The sequence below is a fragment of the Saccoglossus kowalevskii genome, chromosome 16 (assembly GCF_978046115.1).
Source record: "Saccoglossus kowalevskii chromosome 16, keSacKowa6.1, whole genome shotgun sequence".
Classification (NCBI taxonomy): Eukaryota; Metazoa; Hemichordata; class Enteropneusta; family Harrimaniidae; genus Saccoglossus; species Saccoglossus kowalevskii.
The window spans coordinates 32,637,903-32,656,547 of NC_140656.1; the positions used below are offsets into that span (position 1 = coordinate 32,637,903).

The following is an 18,645-nucleotide window of genomic DNA, read 5'->3' on the forward strand; positions in this document are numbered from 1 at the left end:
TTACTTCCTTTCAATGAGTCAGACAGTTTGTACACTTTTTTTTCTTACTCCATCCCTCTAATCAGAATCGCTCATCTGTCATAGAAGAAAAAGAGAGAGAAAGAGAATAATTAAAAACCGATAGTTATATAAAGAGGGTTATGTGTTGGAAATTTAAAAGTATGAGTCACCCCGTAAAAATGCGGTCATAAACCCGCTAAAATGCAAAGTATGCAAAATCGGTTGATCGACGTACAGTTTGGTTTTCAAAAAAATGGCGGACTATGCTACTATGAGTTAAAATATATATTTACCTGATCGTTTCACAGAATAACTTTGACATACATAATCATCACACGGAATGAGTTTACGCTGTAACGTAGCGATTTTCGTTTTCCCACAACGAAGAAGATCTACGCAACAAGTCATACAGAACGTATTGGCCACACATGGCTTGAAATTATTCGATGATTGTAGTTCCACGTACGAGAAATCTTTTAAATTCCGTGACATGACTACCGTACGAGTAAAAATAGTCATCGGTGTTTGAGCGATATGTATTACTCCAAAGCACACTCCAGTTGCCAATTTGAACTAAATCACACGATTAAGTTTAAGGCATAGGGATTATTTATAACTCGCGCATCATAAGTGTTCCCAACGTGAAATAGACCTCCCACGTAGATGATAAACAACAGATGTTGGTGTATTTGTATATTTAAGTTATCTAAAACATGAACACTCACAAGCAGGGATATTGAATAGGATTTCAAGTTTAAAGCGTTACCCATATGCATGGATTTCGACCTGCGTGTATTGAATCGCGCCTAGACATAACAAACATCGAGCAAACAAACCTAATCTCGTTTATGGCGATTAGTTGTATACTGTTCCTTTCGTGGCAGTGTGAATTACTACAGAGTTGAAATTCACCATGAATGAAAGTCGAAATACTCACATATTTCTAACATCAGTCATTTATAACAGGACTTGACATTCTGTTGACCCCAGGCGCTATCAGTCAATTCACTTATTTTTATCGATTAGACTTTGCTAAAATACTACCATCATTTTCGACATATAACAAAAACACATGGCCCACAGCGGAGGGATTTGGTCTCCCAAATAAATGAAATAAAACACGTACGTATGGACATTATCGAAGCGTTCAATCCCATCGTTTTTTCAGATTTGATAACGTCAGACCTCCTGCCAAAATAATCTCGTAAATAAAATGACGCGTTCCCCATGCCAATGTTACGATTATACTCCAAATTGACTCTTTGGGGGATAAACACTGGGTCAACTTGATTCAGTCAACATGAATCTGACCCAAGCAGTATGATGATTCCAGTCCGTCACCAATTCACTTGTCTGAAAAAGGCACACCCCAAGAATGTATGACGCCTTGTCTCAATTCAGGCCGAATCAAAGACTGTGCACGCCGTCGATCTATATCTGTGATCGGTGTAAACGAGAAACATTCCACCACTCTGATCGTTTCTATATCATCGGTAATTCAGTGTACCGCTCGAATGTAATGCATCAATCAATAGTTTATTTTTGAAAATTTATTTTACAATGACTGGAAAACCGACCGAAATCGCAAAATGTTATGATTCAATCTTTACTCAGTCAACTATCATGGGGGAAATTCTTCTCTATGGGGGTTCTCCACACTTGTCAGGGGGAAATCTCGTCTCGTCTCTCTATCTCGTCCCCTTGAGGTACGGGATCGGGGAAGTCACTTATACTTTACAGTCAAATAAGGCACACACAACGAAATACGTTTCAGCTCTCGTCTTAGTCGATCTTTTGGAGCACTCTATAAGACACAGCGCCCTGGGGAAAAGTCCCCAAGACTATACAAGGCTGACCCAAGACTCGCCCAAGACTGGGCTGCCTCAAGGCTCGCCCCTGGACTCTCTCGGACTGCGTCTGTCGTGGAGTATTCGCCAAGACCAACTCAAACTCTCTTTATTCATTTTCAAAACTCTGACCAATTACAATGCAGTAAAAAGACTCTAGGGCGTAAACTTCAATCATAAAGCCAATCACACTAAGTACTGAATACGTCATATCTTTCGATCAACCGTTCACTACATTAATAACTACGGATGTCAGAACAGCGACGGTATCTTGTAATCAGTTCCAAACCACTGAGCCAAGTTCCGTCCAAAACTTCAAATAGGCCTACACGATGACAGACATAACACAGCAATTCGCTAATAATCAGTCAACTAAGTCGGTCAACAGATACGCAAAAACAAATTCATGACACAACCATCAAAACTATTCAGTTCATTCTCTCTTCACTAATGAAATGGCAGTACTCAGCAAACTATCATTCATCGTTTTTTTAAACATCATTTCGAGTATCCATGATTTCGAAATACTAGAAGAGGCAAGAACGAACGTTACATTTGAATGGTCAAATGACAAGGGGCTGACCCCGCTTGAATGTGCAACAGAATGTATTAAATACATTGACCCATTTAAAAGAAAGAGTCAACCTCGAAACATTGAGAGCCATAGCCGATGCTTCAAAAAACGAGTTTCTCTTCAAATGGTTCAAAACCAAATTAAATGAAGCACTATGATTCGTCACAAATTACGCTGACATCCTTAGCAGCCTGGAAAAAGAAATCACTCAACTAACCTCACCACGATCAACGACAAAAAAGAAACATTATAGGCGATCTCCTGTTCGAGGTAACGGGCTTGGCTTAGCTACAAAGAGACAATTGAAGTTACTAGCTCGCCAAATTGACCACTTTGAAACGAGACATCTAACCGATCATCATCATCAAGACATCGGCTCAGATATTGTATGCCTCAGCAAAACAACCGATTGACGAATTTCTAGACTCAAATTCCAACAAGAACAATCTTGACATGATACTTAAACTACGTTTCTTGCAAGAACGTGTGGACGTCAACACAACATTTCTGGAGACCCACGAGATGAAAGACACAATTTTAGTATATCTGTTAATTACTGTTGATAGAACACATTTTATGAATGAATTGGTTTTCCGATTTGAAAAACATTGAGTACGTATTCATGCGTTAATTAATAATATTCAACCCATTGAATTTATGTCTCACCCAAAAAAATCAGAACAGCATTACTAGACATCTCCATATTTCTAAGACAAAATTAACCAAATTTCGAAATTATACATATTTTAATGCCAAACTTGCTATTTTTACCATCAAACTACTGAATCACTGTACATATAATTACGTATACCATTGACAAATTCAGACTGCGCTTATAAATTATACTCAATTATGTCTTTACCAATCATTACTCCGCTCATCATTCACGATTCGATTGACCACATTCTGAATAATTTGTACATACAGATTTTTGCGATATACATGTACTTCTTGTTTTCACTCCAAAACTTACTGCTTATTTGATCCCTCAATCAAAAGCTGTTTTACTTGGGATTGACGTTTCCACGTTTCCACGTTAAACTGATGTGACGACATGTCGGTCATCAACGATTTTCAGAAAAGGGTGACTGTCGAAAAGTAGGACACCACTTATTTAAAATAAACAGTTATATTGGAGAGAATGAGATGAAATTTTATTATTATCATTGTAGATTCAATAAGCAAACGGGAAGCGGGTCAAGAAATCGTAAATGTTTCATATTATAGAGATGGTGCGTAGTTCGTTCTTTGACGGTAAACACGTACGCATTGCATACAGAGCCTTTTCAATGGCGAACATCGACCAGTAATAATAGCATACACTTTGTATGCTAATTCATGTTTAATAAAATGCGCTAAGTTTTGATTATTGCCAAGATGTACAGGGAGCACTCGCTTATCCATTAGGCAGATTTCATTATACAATTATAATATCCTGACCGTATTGTTTACACTCTCGTAAATCGACTGTTTGACGTGACTGGGGCACCAGTGGACGAGGAATGCATGCGTGCACGTTACATTTCGTCAACACTTTCATTGATAATAGTATCATTTGCAATATGGTATAATATCAATCGACGATCCTCTGAATACTGTATGTATGTATATATGTATGTATGTATGTATGTATGTATGTATGTATGCACGTTGTAGTTCGAATGATTAGATATTTCTTTTATTTTGCCATTTTTGTCGATTCTTTCATTATGAACAGTGTTGACTTGCTCTCGAAATAAATACTTTTACACCGATGTTACCGTTTGTAATGTTTATAGTGTGTACGTGAAAGATATTCGAATTTGAAATAATAATTGAAGACACAACTATATAGTCTTCAAATCAGCTGGGTGTTATTATTGAAGTAACGCATGAGGCGTGATATTGTTGTAATGGGGGTCTGATCGCGTTTCATAACTCCTGTATTGAATAATGCCATGAATCAAATTGTTCTAACAACATGGTAAACACGGGTCAGCAATAAGTAGCTATTTTATCGGCGAGGAAAGATCTGCTTCTTGATTGCGATTATGATTATGTCTAATATAATGTATAATAATCTATTACTCTACGTACACAACTTGAAGCGGGCTTTTCAATTCAACTCACTGCGGCCGTACACAACATGGCTAGTTCCCCCTTCGAAAGAGTGAGTGCGTGTGTTGCGTTAGCAACACTATCTGTGACCACTGAGCTTGTCAAATATTTACAAAGCACGATGTGATAACTGAGGTGGTAAACTGACCATGATGTCAATATTCAACCACCTAATTTGCACAATAATAATTAAAATTGAAACCGTATTCATGCGAGGGATCTTGGTTGGAAATATAACGAAGTAACAAAAAACCAGCAAAGTGACACAATAATAAAATCACAAACATGTGAATGTAAAGCAAAAAAAAAAAAAATATGTGGTGGTTGGTTTAGGCATTTGGCATTTTAGGATTTTTTTTCTTGTCGTAACCTGAAACAGATGTGGACGAATTTTCCTAGCTCAATGATTGTTTTGTCATTTTAACTTTTTAGTATACCTGTTAGGTGTTCATCATCTGTCCTAAAGTTGATTTTATTGTATTTAATATTTTAATCATGATTTTTTTTGTTTCTCCTTGTATACATTACAATTGAGAAGATACTGTTTTTTGTTCTCAATTTTCTAGTTGTTCTCAATGTTTCGATGTTGACTCTGTCTTTCAAATGGGTCAATGTATTTAATACATTCTGTTGCACATTCAAGCGGGGTCAGCCCCTTGTCATTTGACCATTCAAATGTAACGTTCGTTCTTGCCTCTTCTAGTATTTCGAAATCATGGATACTCGAAACGATGTTTAAAAAAAACGATGAATGATAGTTTGCTGAGTACTGCCATTTCATTAGTGAAGAGAGAATGAACTGAATAGTTTTGATGGTTGACTGAGTAAAAATTGATTCCTAAAATTTCGCGATTTCGGTCGGTTTTCCAGTCATTGTAAAATAATTCTTCAAAAATAAACTATTGATTGATGCATTACATTCGAGCGGTACACTGAATTACCGATGATATAGAAACGATCAGAGTGGTGGAATGTTTCTCGTCTACACCGATCACAGATATAGATCGACGGCGTGCACAGTCTTTAATTCGGCCCGAATTGAGATAAGGCGTCATACACTCTTTGGTGTGCCTTTTCAGACAAGTGAATTGGTGACGGACTGGAATCATCATACTGCTTGGGTCAGATTCATGTTGACTGAATCAAGTTGACCGAGTGTTTATCCCTCAAAGAGTCAATTTGGAGTATAATCGTAACATTGGCACGGGGAACGCGTCATTTTATTTACGAGATTATTTTGGCAGGAGGTTATCAAATCTGAAAAAACGATGGGATTGAACGCTTCGATAATGTCCATACATACGTGTTTAATTTCGTTTATTTGGTAGATCAAATCCCTCCGCAGTGGGCCATGTGTTTTTGTTATATATCGAAAATGATGGTAGTATTTTAGCAAAGTCTAATCGATAAAAATAAGTGAATTGACTGATAGCACCTGCGGTCAACAGAATGTCAAGTCCTGTTATAAGTGACTGATGTTAGAAATATGTGAGTATTTCGACTTTCATTCATGGTGAATTTCAACTCTGTAGTAATTCACACTGCCACGAAAGGAACAGTATACAACTAATCGACATAAACGAGATTAGGTTTGTTTGCTCGATGTTTGTTATGTCCAGGCGCGATTTGATACACGCAGGTCGAAACCATGCATATGGGTAACGCTTTAAACTTGAAACCCTATTCAATATCCCTGCTTGCGAGTGTTCATGTTTTAGATAACATAAATATACAAATACACCAACATCTGTTGTTTATCATCTACGTGGGAGGTCTATTTCACGTTGGGAACACTTATGACGCGCAAGTTATAAATAATCCCTATGCCTTAAACTTAATCGTGTGATTTAGTTCAAACTGGCATTCACGAATGTGCTTTGGAGTAATACACATTGCTCAAACACCAATGACTATTTTTACTCGTACGGTAGTCATGTCACGGAATTTAAAAGATTTCTCGTACGTGGAACTACAATCATTGAATAATTTCAAGCCATGTGTGGCCAATACGTTCTGTATGACTTGTTGCGTAGATCTTCTTCGTCGTGGGAAAACGAAAATCGCTACGTTACAGCGTAAACTCATTCCGTGTGATGATTATGTATGTCAAAGTTATTCTGTGAAACGATCAGGTAAATATATATTTTAACTCATAGTAGCATAGTCCGCCATTTTTTTGAAAACCAAACTGTACGTCGATCAACCGATTTTGCATACTTTGCATTTTAGCGGGTTTATGACTGCATTTTTACGGGGTGACTCATACTTTTAAATTTCCAACACATAACCCTTTTTATATAACTATCGGTGGTTAATTATTCTCTTTCTCTCTCTTTTTCTTCTACGACAGATGAGCGATTCTGATTAGAGGGATGGAATAAGAAAAATAAAGTGTACAAACTGTCTGACTCATTGAAAGAAATTTGTATATTTATGTTATCTAAAACATGAACACTCGCAAGCAGGGATATTGAATAGGGTTTCAAGTTTAAAGCGTTACCCATATGCATGGTTTCGACCTGCGTGTATCAAATCGCGCCTGGACATAACAAACATCGAGCAAACAAACCTAATCTCGTTTATGTCGATTAGTTGTATACTGTTCCTTTCGTGGCAGTGTGAATTACTACAGAGTTGAAATTCACCATGAATGAAAGTCGAAATACTCACATATTTCTAACATCAGTCACTTATAACAGGACTTGACATTCTGTTGACCGCAGGTGCTATCAGTCAATTCACTTATTTTTATCGATTAGACTTTGCTAAAATACTACCATCATTTTCGATATATAACAAAAACACATGGCCCACTGCGGAGGGATTTGATCTACCAAATAAACGAAATTAAACACGTATGTATGGACATTATCGAAGCGTTCAATCCCATCGTTTTTTCAGATTTGATAACCTCCTGCCAAAATAATCTCGTAAATAAAATGACGCGTTCCCCGTGCCAATGTTACGATTATACTCCAAATTGACTCTTTGAGGGATAAACACTCGGTCAACTTGATTCAGTCAACATGAATCTGACCCAAGCAGTATGATGATTCCAGTCCGTCACCAATTCACTTGTCTGAAAAGGCACACCAAAGAGTGTATGACGCCTTATCTCAATTCGGGCCGAATTAAAGACTGTGCACGCCGTCGATCTATATCTGTGATCGGTGTAGACGAGAAACATTCCACCACTCTGATCGTTTCTATATCATCGGTAATTCAGTGTACCGCTCGAATGTAATGCATCAATCAATAGTTTATTTTTGAAGAATTATTTTACAATGACTGGAAAACCGACCGAAATCGCGAAATTTTAGGAATCAATTTTTACTCAGTCAACCATCAAAACTATTCAGTTCATTCTCTCTTCACTAATGAAATGGCAGTACTCAGCAAACTATCATTCATCGTTTTTTTTAAACATCGTTTCGAGTATCCATGATTTCGAAATACTAGAAGAGGCAAGAACGAACGTTACATTTGAATGGTCAAATGACAAGGGGCTGACCCCGCTTGAATGTGCAACAGAATGTATTAAATACATTGACCCATTTGAAAGACAGAGTCAACATCGAAACATTGAGAACAACTAGAAAATTGAGAACAAAAAACAGTATCTTCTCAATTGTAATGTATACAAGGAGAAACAAAAAAAATCATGATTAAAATATTAAATACAATAAAATCAACTTTAGGACAGATGATGAACACCTAACAGGTATACTAAAAAGTTAAAATGACAAAACAATCATTGAGCTAGGAAAATTCGTCCACATCTGTTTCAGGTTACGACAAGAAAAAAAATCCTAAAATGCCAAATGCCTAAACCAACCACCACATATTTTTTTTTTTTTTGCTTTACATTCACATGTTTGTGATTTTATTATTGTGTCACTTTGCTGGTTTTTTGTTACTTCGTTATATTTCCAACCAAGATCCCTCGCATGAATACGGTTTCAATTTTAATTATTATTGTGCAAATTAGGTGGTTGAATATTGACATCATGGTCAGTTTACCACCTCAGTTATCACATCGTGCTTTGTAAATATTTGACAAGCTCAGTGGTCACAGATAGTGTTGCTAACGCAACACACGCACTCACTCTTTCGAAGGGGAAACTAGCCATGTTGTGTACGGCCGCAGTGAGTTGAATTGAAAAGCCCGCTTCAAGTTGTGTACGTAGAGTAATAGATTATTATACATTATATTAGACATAATCATAATCGCAATCAAGAAGCAGATCTTTCCTCGCCGATAAAATAGCTACTTATTGCTGACCCGTGTTTACCATGTTGTTAGAACAATTTGATTCATGGCATTATTCAATACAGGAGTTATGAAACGCGATCAGACCCCCATTACAACAATATCACGCCTCATGCGTTACTTCAATAATAACACCCAGCTGATTTGAAGACTATATAGTTGTGTCTTCAATTATTATTTCAAATTCGAATATCTTTCACGTACACACTATAAACATTACAAACGGTAACATCGGTGTAAAAGTATTTATTTCGAGAGCAAGTCAACACTGTTCATAATGAAAGAATCGACAAAAATGGCAAAATAAAAGAAATATCTAATCATTCGAACTACAACGTGCATACATACATACATACATACATACATACATACATACATACATACATACATATATACATACATACAGTATTCAGAGGATCGTCGATTGATATTATACCATATTGCAAATGATACTATTATCAATGAAAGTGTTGACGAAATGTAACGTGCACGCATGCATTCCTCGTCCACTGGTGCCCCAGTCACGTCAAACAGTCGATTTACGAGAGTGTAAACAATACGGTCAGGATATTATAATTGTATAATGAAATCTGCCTAATGGATAAGCGAGTGCTCCCTGTACATCTTGGCAATAATCAAAACTTAGCGCATTTTATTAAACATGAATTAGCATACAAAGTGTATGCTATTATTACTGGTCGATGTTCGCCATTGAAAAGGCTCTGTATGCAATGCGTACGTGTTTACCGTCAAAGAACGAACTACGCACCATCTCTATAATATGAAACATTTACGATTTCTTGACCCGCTTCCCGTTTGCTTATTGAATCTACAATGATAATAATAAAATTTCATCTCATTCTCTCCAATATAACTGTTTATTTTAAATAAGTGGTGTCCTACTTTTCGACAGTCACCCTTTTCTGAAAATCGTTGATGACCGACATGTCGTCACATCAGTTTAACGTGGAAACGTGGAAACGTCAATCCCAAGTAAAACAGCTTTTGATTGAGGGATCAAATAAGCAGTAAGTTTTGGAGTGAAAACAAGAAGTACATGTATATCGCAAAAATCTGTATGTACAAATTATTCAGAATGTGGTCAATCGAATCGTGAATGATGAGCGGAGTAATGATTGGTAAAGACATAATTGAGTATAATTTATAAGCGCAGTCTGAATTTGTCAATGGTATACGTAATTATATGTACAGTGATTCAGTAGTTTGATGGTAAAAATAGCAAGTTTGGCATTAAAATATGTATAATTTCGAAATTTGGTTAATTTTGTCTTAGAAATATGGAGATGTCTAGTAATGCTGTTCTGATTTTTTTGGGTGAGACATAAATTCAATGGGTTGAATATTATTAATTAACGCATGAATACGTACTCAATGTTTTTCAAATCGGAAAACCAATTCATTCATAAAATGTGTTCTATCAACAGTAATTAACAGATATACTAAAATTGTGTCTTTCATCTCGTGGGTCTCCAGAAATGTTGTGTTGACGTCCACACGTTCTTGCAAGAAACGTAGTTTAAGTATCATGTCAAGATTGTTCTTGTTGGAATTTGAGTCTCGAAATTCGTCAATCGGTTGTTTTGCTGAGGCATACAATATCTGAGCCGATGTCTTGATGATGATGATCGGTTAGATGTCTCGTTTCAAAGTGGTCAATTTGGCGAGCTAGTAACTTCAATTGTCTCTTTGTAGCTAAGCCAAGCCCGTTACCTCGAACAGGAGATCGCCTATAATGTTTCTTTTTTGTCGTTGATCGTGGTGAGGTTAGTTGAGTGATTTCTTTTTCCAGGCTGCTAAGGATGTCAGCGTAATTTGTGACGAATCATAGTGCTTCATTTAATTTGGTTTTGAACCATTTGAAGAGAAACTCGTTTTTTGAAGCATCGGCTATGGCTCTCAATGTTTCGAGGTTGACTCTTTCTTTTAAATGGGTCAATGTATTTAATACATTCTGTTGCACATTCAAGCGGGGTCAGCCCCTTGTCATTTGACCATTCAAATGTAACGTTCGTTCTTGCCTCTTCTAGTATTTCGAAATCATGGATACTCGAAATGATGTTTAAAAAACGATGAATGATAGTTTGCTGAGTACTGCCATTTCATTAGTGAAGAGAGAATGAACTGAATAGTTTTGATGGTTGTGTCATGAATTTGTTTTTGCGTATCTGTTGACCGACTTAGTTGACTGATTATTAGCGAATTGCTGTGTTATGTCTGTCATCGTGTAGGCCTATTTGAAGTTTTGGACGGAACTTGGCTCAGTGGTTTGGAACTGATTACAAGATACCGTCGCTGTTCTGACATCCGTAGTTATTAATGTAGTGAACGGTTGATCGAAAGATATGACGTATTCAGTACTTAGTGTGATTGGCTTTATGATTGAAGTTTACGCCCTAGAGTCTTTTTACTGCATTGTAATTGGTCAGAGTTTTGAAAATGAATAAAGAGAGTTTGAGTTGGTCTTGGCGAATACTCCACGACAGACGCAGTCCGAGAGAGTCCAGGGGCGAGCCTTGAGGCAGCCCAGTCTTGGGCGAGTCTTGGGTCAGCCTTGTATAGTCTTGGGGACTTTTCCCCAGGGCGCTGTGTCTTATAGAGTGCTCCAAAAGATCGACTAAGACGAGAGCTGAAACGTATTTCGTTGTGTGTGCCTTATTTGACTGTAAAGTATAAGTGACTTCCCCGATCCCGTACCTCAAGGGGACGAGATAGAGAGACGAGACGAGATTTCCCCCTGACAAGTGTGGAGAACCCCCATAGAGAAGAATTTCCCCCATGATAGTTGACTGAGTAAAGATTGAATCATAACATTTTGCGATTTCGGTCGGTTTTCCAGTCATTGTAAAATAAATTTTCAAAAATAAACTATTGATTGATGCATTACATTCGAGCGGTACACTGAATTACCGATGATATAGAAACGATCAGAGTGGTGGAATGTTTCTCGTTTACACCGATCACAGATATAGATCGACGGCGTGCACAGTCTTTGATTCGGCCTGAATTGAGACAAGGCGTCATACATTCTTGGGGTGTGCCTTTTTCAGACAAGTGAATTGGTGACGGACTGGAATCATCATACTGCTTGGGTCAGATTCATGTTGACTGAATCAAGTTGACCCAGTGTTTATCCCCCAAAGAGTCAATTTGGAGTATAATCGTAACATTGGCATGGGGAACGCGTCATTTTATTTACGAGATTATTTTGGCAGGAGGTCTGACGTTATCAAATCTGAAAAAACGATGGGATTGAACGCTTCGATAATGTCCATACGTACGTGTTTTATTTCATTTATTTGGGAGACCAAATCCCTCCGCTGTGGGCCATGTGTTTTTGTTATATGTCGAAAATGATGGTAGTATTTTAGCAAAGTCTAATCGATAAAAATAAGTGAATTGACTGATAGCGCCTGGGGTCAACAGAATGTCAAGTCCTGTTATAAATGACTGATGTTAGAAATATGTGAGTATTTCGACTTTCATTCATGGTGAATTTCAACTCTGTAGTAATTCACACTGCCACGAAAGGAACAGTATACAACTAATCGCCATAAACGAGATTAGGTTTGTTTGCTCGATGTTTGTTATGTCTAGGCGCGATTCAATACACGCAGGTCGAAATCCATGCATATGGGTAACGCTTTAAACTTGAAATCCTATTCAATATCCCTGCTTGTGAGTGTTCATGTTTTAGATAACTTAAATATACAAATACACCAACATCTGTTGTTTATCATCTACGTGGGAGGTCTATTTCACGTTGGGAACACTTATGATGCGCGAGTTATAAATAATCCCTATGCCTTAAACTTAATCGTGTGATTTAGTTCAAATTGGCAACTGGAGTGTGCTTTGGAGTAATACATATCGCTCAAACACCGATGACTATTTTTACTCGTACGGTAGTCATGTCACGGAATTTAAAAGATTTCTCGTACGTGGAACTACAATCATCGAATAATTTCAAGCCATGTGTGGCCAATACGTTCTGTATGACTTGTTGCGTAGATCTTCTTCGTTGTGGGAAAACGAAAATCGCTACGTTACAGCGTAAACTCATTCCGTGTGATGATTATGTATGTCAAAGTTATTCTGTGAAACGATCAGGTAAATATATATTTTAACTCATAGTAGCATAGTCCGCCATTTTTTTGAAAACCAAACTGTACGTCGATCAACCGATTTTGCATACTTTGCATTTTAGCGGGTTTATGACCGCATTTTTACGGGGTGACTCATACTTTTAAATTTCCAACACATAACCCTCTTTATATAACTATCGGTTTTTAATTATTCTCTTTCTCTCTCTTTTTCTTCTATGACAGATGAGCGATTCTGATTAGAGGGATGGAGTAAGAAAAAAAAGTGTACAAACTGTCTGACTCATTGAAAGGAAGTAAGAATTAACAACATATGTATATAGAATGAATTATTTTTTATTGATCAATGTTTACTATTTTTGACTTTTCTCGTTTCTGTGTTTTAATCGAATCGTTTATGTACTTATATTGTTTTCGTGCCGTTAAAAATAATTTACTCGAAAAAAAAAGCAAATAAGAAGTAAGAAATATGAATATGTATATATAGAATTAATTATTTTTGATTGTTCACTGTTGACTTTTTACTCTTCCGTGTTTTTAATCGAATCGTTTATGTACTTGTATTTTTCGTGGCGTTAAAATAAATTTAACCACGCCACACATTTACATGTATATACGTATTTTTCGAGGTATTAAGAAATATTTAATCATTAATCGCTAAACATTTACATTTTCCTTATTCACGTCTTATGTTTTTTTTTCGTGCGTTAAAAAAAAAACTCAACCACGCCATGAATGTATATTCCATGTCACTAATCTTAGTAGCTTTACCGATCTTTTGTGTAATAAACTCTGTTAGTTTTCAAAAATGCCGTGTACTGATTAGCGTGTGTGTGTGTGTGTGTGTGTGTGTACGTGTGAGCGCCGTCTAAGGCGACACTATAGGTACGACCATGAGGGCGCTTTCCAAGGGATGACGTCATAAAGATGACGTCATATTGGGATGGGATGACGTCATCCCATGATGACGTCATATTGGGATGGGATGACGTCATCCTATCCCAATATGACGTCATCGTTATGACGTCATCCCATGAACAGCGCCCTCATGGTCGTACCTATAGTGTCGCCTAAACTACTGACGTCCTTTGGTATCCACTACCCACAGAGCCGTCGATATTCAGCATAGTGCAATACCAATAATCTTTTGACAGGAAAATGATATAAAAAACATATACTTTTTAATATCGTTATTTTCGCTGATAGGTAAAGTTCGCTAAACGGAATTCACTTAACATATAACTCATTGTTGTCTTGTCAAGTTTATGAACTCAAAGCCCGGCTCAAAACATAAACAATAGTAAAATTGAATGCCAGTTAAAATAAATGGTTTTACAGTGCATGGAAAATGAAACAACAGACTCTACCACACTGAACATGTTATGAGAGGAATACCAACATATCACACAATGTGCACAGCTCGTACATACCTATTTTGCATTCACACATATTGTACTACATGTTCAAGTGCAGCTTGAAAAATAGATCATTCGGTCCATTGATGTATGGTCACATGTGGAACATCTGAGTATATTTGTCTGTGACATCAACACTTTATTTAGGGTCGGATTATACCCACAAAAGACTGCTTATTCTAGCTCCATCCCATTATATACTCATTTACATTTTCAGCATTTTTGATATATTGTTTTTTTTTTAAATTGTTCAATTTATTATTATTCAGGACATGAATAAAATGATATTACATCCCAGCTTGATGGTTATTTTTACTATTCTAGGCACACCAGACAAAGTTTACAATTTACTCAATTGTGCTATTGGTCCAGACGGCAACCAAGATAATAGTTATCTAACATTCCTGTCAAGAGGCGGTCTAATGTTCGGTATAATTAATGTGGTGGGTGAGTTCTAAATTAATATACTGGAAGTAAGTACGTGGTCATAAAATTTGCCATAGTGTGGTTGTAGTATTCTAGAAAGTTGTTCTCTTATACAGGTAACTTCGGCACAGTCTTTGTAGACCAGTCTTATTGGCAAAGCAGCGTGGCAGCCAAACCAAGACAAGGCGTCTGGGGATTTATCACTGGTGGACTTACATGGTTTGCTATACCATTCACTTTTGCCACTACTATGGGACTGGCATATGTAGCTTTGAGCACAGCAAATGGGGAAGATCTATTGACTGAGAGTGAAATTAATGAAGGTGAGAAAAAACATTACCCCGTTATTCCCCTCTGCTCTTATTTGCTTCCTATTTCGCCTTATTGTTTACTTATTATTGTCACACTATTCCCTATTTTTATTGCCTGATTAATTTTCTATTTTCATTATGCGACCATTTCTCTGAATATGCTGACTTTATGATGAATGTGTCGTTATGTTTTACTCTACTCACCAGGGCTTGTACCCCCAACTGTGGCATATACACTCATGGGCAAAGCTGGTGCTATATTGATGACATTGATGATTTTGATGGCTGTGACGTCGACGGGGTCTGCAGAAGTTATTGCAGTGGCTTCAATCTTGGTATACGACCTTTATCAGATACACTGGAGACCATACCGGGCAGTGAATGACACAAGGAGTTGTTTACTATGTGGAAAGCATCGTGACCGAACAGAGAATAAAGATGATCAGTGTGAATGCTACAGCATGTCTCAGTGCAAAAGATGTTGGATAGATGACAGGTATGCATCTACAAGTATGACAATATCATGCACCACACACACCTAACCATACCCACTGCATCATATCCGATCGCACAGCACCACATTTCACTGTACTGTACAGGATCACACCGCAAAACACGATACAAAAGCTTTATACAATGTACGTCATATGTAATATTAGTAATGTATTATTCAACACAAACCCTGTGCACTACTAAAGATAGGGAATCAAAGTCCTATTATATATGTTCATAAAGTTTCATCCAACTTTCTATGTGAATGCAGCGATCGCTCTAGTTCAAAGGCAGCAGTCCTACCTACATTCAAATGTCCTATGCACGGTCCATATAGAACGTATCTAGAAGTGTTGATCGAAAAGAAGAACTGGTGTATATTTTGGGTAGCTATTCTCATTGTACCTTTGACTCTGCTCCTACAAGCCGCACAGGTAAGTAAATCAATTCATCCCTGGTACTTACTTGAAATTAAAAATAGATTAAGTGTTTTTAAATTTGGATCCTGGGGTTGGAATCTGTATGCAAAATTAACTAGGGTGTTGTTAGGGGGTGACACGAAACATAAATATGAACCATATGGTTTGTACTGTGTAAGTTAAGGTTCACTTATCTCAACTTGCAGAATAGGAGTACTGGTTTATTTGAATATCTTAATTTTTGTAACTCTCTGCGTCAAAACAATTAACTGATTTAGTCATTTGACAGATAAATGCGACCTTCATTTACGTGGCACCACGAGGATTTTAAATGGTTAACGATCAATAAATTACGTAGAACAAACGTTATTGAAGATTTAAAAGTATGATAAACAAATGCAATCTAACAAAGTATGATATAGGGGATTTAAAACATTGAATGCATTACATATTTAGTTACAATGAATAATTTGTAAATGCAAAATTATAAATGAGACAGAAATAGAGAAGTCACCAACATGGCCGACGTATTTGACTTGAGTGTTTCCAGTAAAGGTAACGTCGCAATCAAGGAGACAGAGTAAGTCTACGACAAACACAGAATTCAAGAAAACATCTGAGAGCGGGAGACTTGTAGAGAACACTTATCGTGAACAAAGCATGACAATAGATTGGATAGATAAAATTTCAGTGTTGTTCATAAACTTAGGGTCTTGCTTCTGTTGGAATCTATTGTAAAATTCGAACACAATATGCAAATTCGATCGCCATAATTCAAATGTAATATACAAATAGTCATGACGTGGTATCAAGAAATACACAAGTATTATATATATAATAAAGTTATTAGCTCTATGCCATTTACTCATTTATTTACTCACTTTTAGAATTATTTCTAATGTTCAAATGTATTCATCCCTTCAATTGATTCGAGTTTCATTCGGTAGACAATGTAGTCAGAAGTTATTACACGTTCCTATTCTTAGGCAAACCACTGCCTCTGTAATCACATTATCCAAAGCATTAAATTAATACAAGATAATTAAATAAATAATTGAGCACATGATAAATAAATATATATTATCTATATCATAAGTATATATTTGCAATACCTAATATGTATTTATCAGAAATATTTAATACTATTTTGAGAAACCTTGATGTGCATAAAGAAGATTGTTCAGGTGAATATTTGTACAGTGTACATTCCTTAGACATAATGATTTCCCTTCTGTTGGCAAATAATGAAATTAGTAATTCAGTAACTTACTTAGTGCTACACTACACAAGTGTTCAATGTAAACTCATCAGTCTGGACGCAGTAACATATTCGATACCCATGGCTTTGTCTGGTCATGAATTCAGAAATAAAATATATAGCGGTTAGTTTGTTACAATACATTTACTTCGTACACTACCATCTATTTCCTTTAGGTTAGCCTTGGTTGGGTGTATCTATTCATGGGTGTGGTTATAGGGTCTAGTGTGGTGCCGATAGCGCTGACCGTTTTCTGGACAAGGTTGAATGGTAAAGCTGCAGTTATAGGTACAGTTGGGGGCACACTATGTGGTCTAACTGCATGGTTAGTCACAGCATCGACATTCGATGGTGGATTGAGTTCGGATGTGTTTCTGAAAAATACAGGTAAAAGAACGCTGAATTGAAGTGTGCTTATTAAATTCCCTGTTAATGAATTTTATAGTCTGAGCATGAATAATTCTAATATTCTTCGAGCAAACACAAGCACATTGCATGTAAATACTGATCACACATGTTTACTAAATAGAATTAAGGATTTGCAGTGGATTATAAGCCTTAACTCACTCTTTGGAATTGTAAAATTAGCATAAAACAAATCATGCAAATCTCTATATCATATATTTAGAAATCGAATAAAAATGCCGGAATCTTCAACTGAACAATTCCCCTGTTGAATAAATACAACTATAATAAATTAGATTAGGATTTCTCCGCAATGTTGGTCGTTGAAGAACTAGTCTTTAAGTTCATTTCGCCCAGCAGGCTGGAGACTGGGAATGGATTTCTAGAATACACTTCATCTAGTCATCTTATTCTCACATTGGCGCCATGTTATTCAAAGTTAGCTCGCAGCACAAGTTCGTAATGTCGGTATTTTGAGTCCACCCGTTGCCTACCATACTCGAGCATCTTTTGATGGTTAAGACAGAAAATAAACTTGTTTGGTAGATTATCTTTCAAGGAATTCACTCCTTTATTTTATGACCCATAATCTGCTGAACTTGTTTATTATTCATTAAAATAATAATGTGTAATATCTATTAATGTTCTTGTGTTGTTTAAACCCTTAGGGCAGGAACTCAGTATGTTGAATGGCAATATCATGGCAATACTGACAGGCGCTATTCTAACTATCGCTGTGCCCCTTGCCACCAACCGTCACATGACTGATGAGCAGAAGAAAGAAGAATGGGAGAAGACACGTGACATTGATAACCCCCTGCTTCCCTGGGCTGACAGATATGCCAGGTATGAATACATTTAATATTTTGTCTATGTGTGGCTGTGTGTATTTATTCTTTTGATACTAACACTACATGGTAGTGAAAAAAGTGCTCCATTTTTGGGTCGACGTTAAATGTTATAACAGATTTATGAACGTTAGTACAAGGGGGAATACTTAGGGACTTTGC

General features: G+C 36.7%; 1 protein-coding gene across 1 annotated transcript in view; it reads left to right on the forward strand.

The window, feature by feature from the left end:
• The window catches only part of LOC102808925 (uncharacterized), a 39,649-nt gene extending 22,012 nt beyond the window's left edge, over positions 1 to 17,637 (forward strand). Inside the window, exons 5-9 of the mRNA XM_085491466.1 lie at positions 14,649 to 14,771; positions 14,867 to 15,073; positions 15,269 to 15,557; positions 15,825 to 15,987; positions 17,407 to 17,637. Coding sequence (XP_085347592.1) covers positions 14,649 to 14,771; positions 14,867 to 15,073; positions 15,269 to 15,557; positions 15,825 to 15,987; positions 17,407 to 17,637 — 1,013 coding nt within the window. The remainder of the gene's footprint in view (positions 1 to 14,648; positions 14,772 to 14,866; positions 15,074 to 15,268; positions 15,558 to 15,824; positions 15,988 to 17,406) is intronic.
• The last annotated feature ends 1,008 nt before the right edge of the window (positions 17,638 to 18,645 follow it).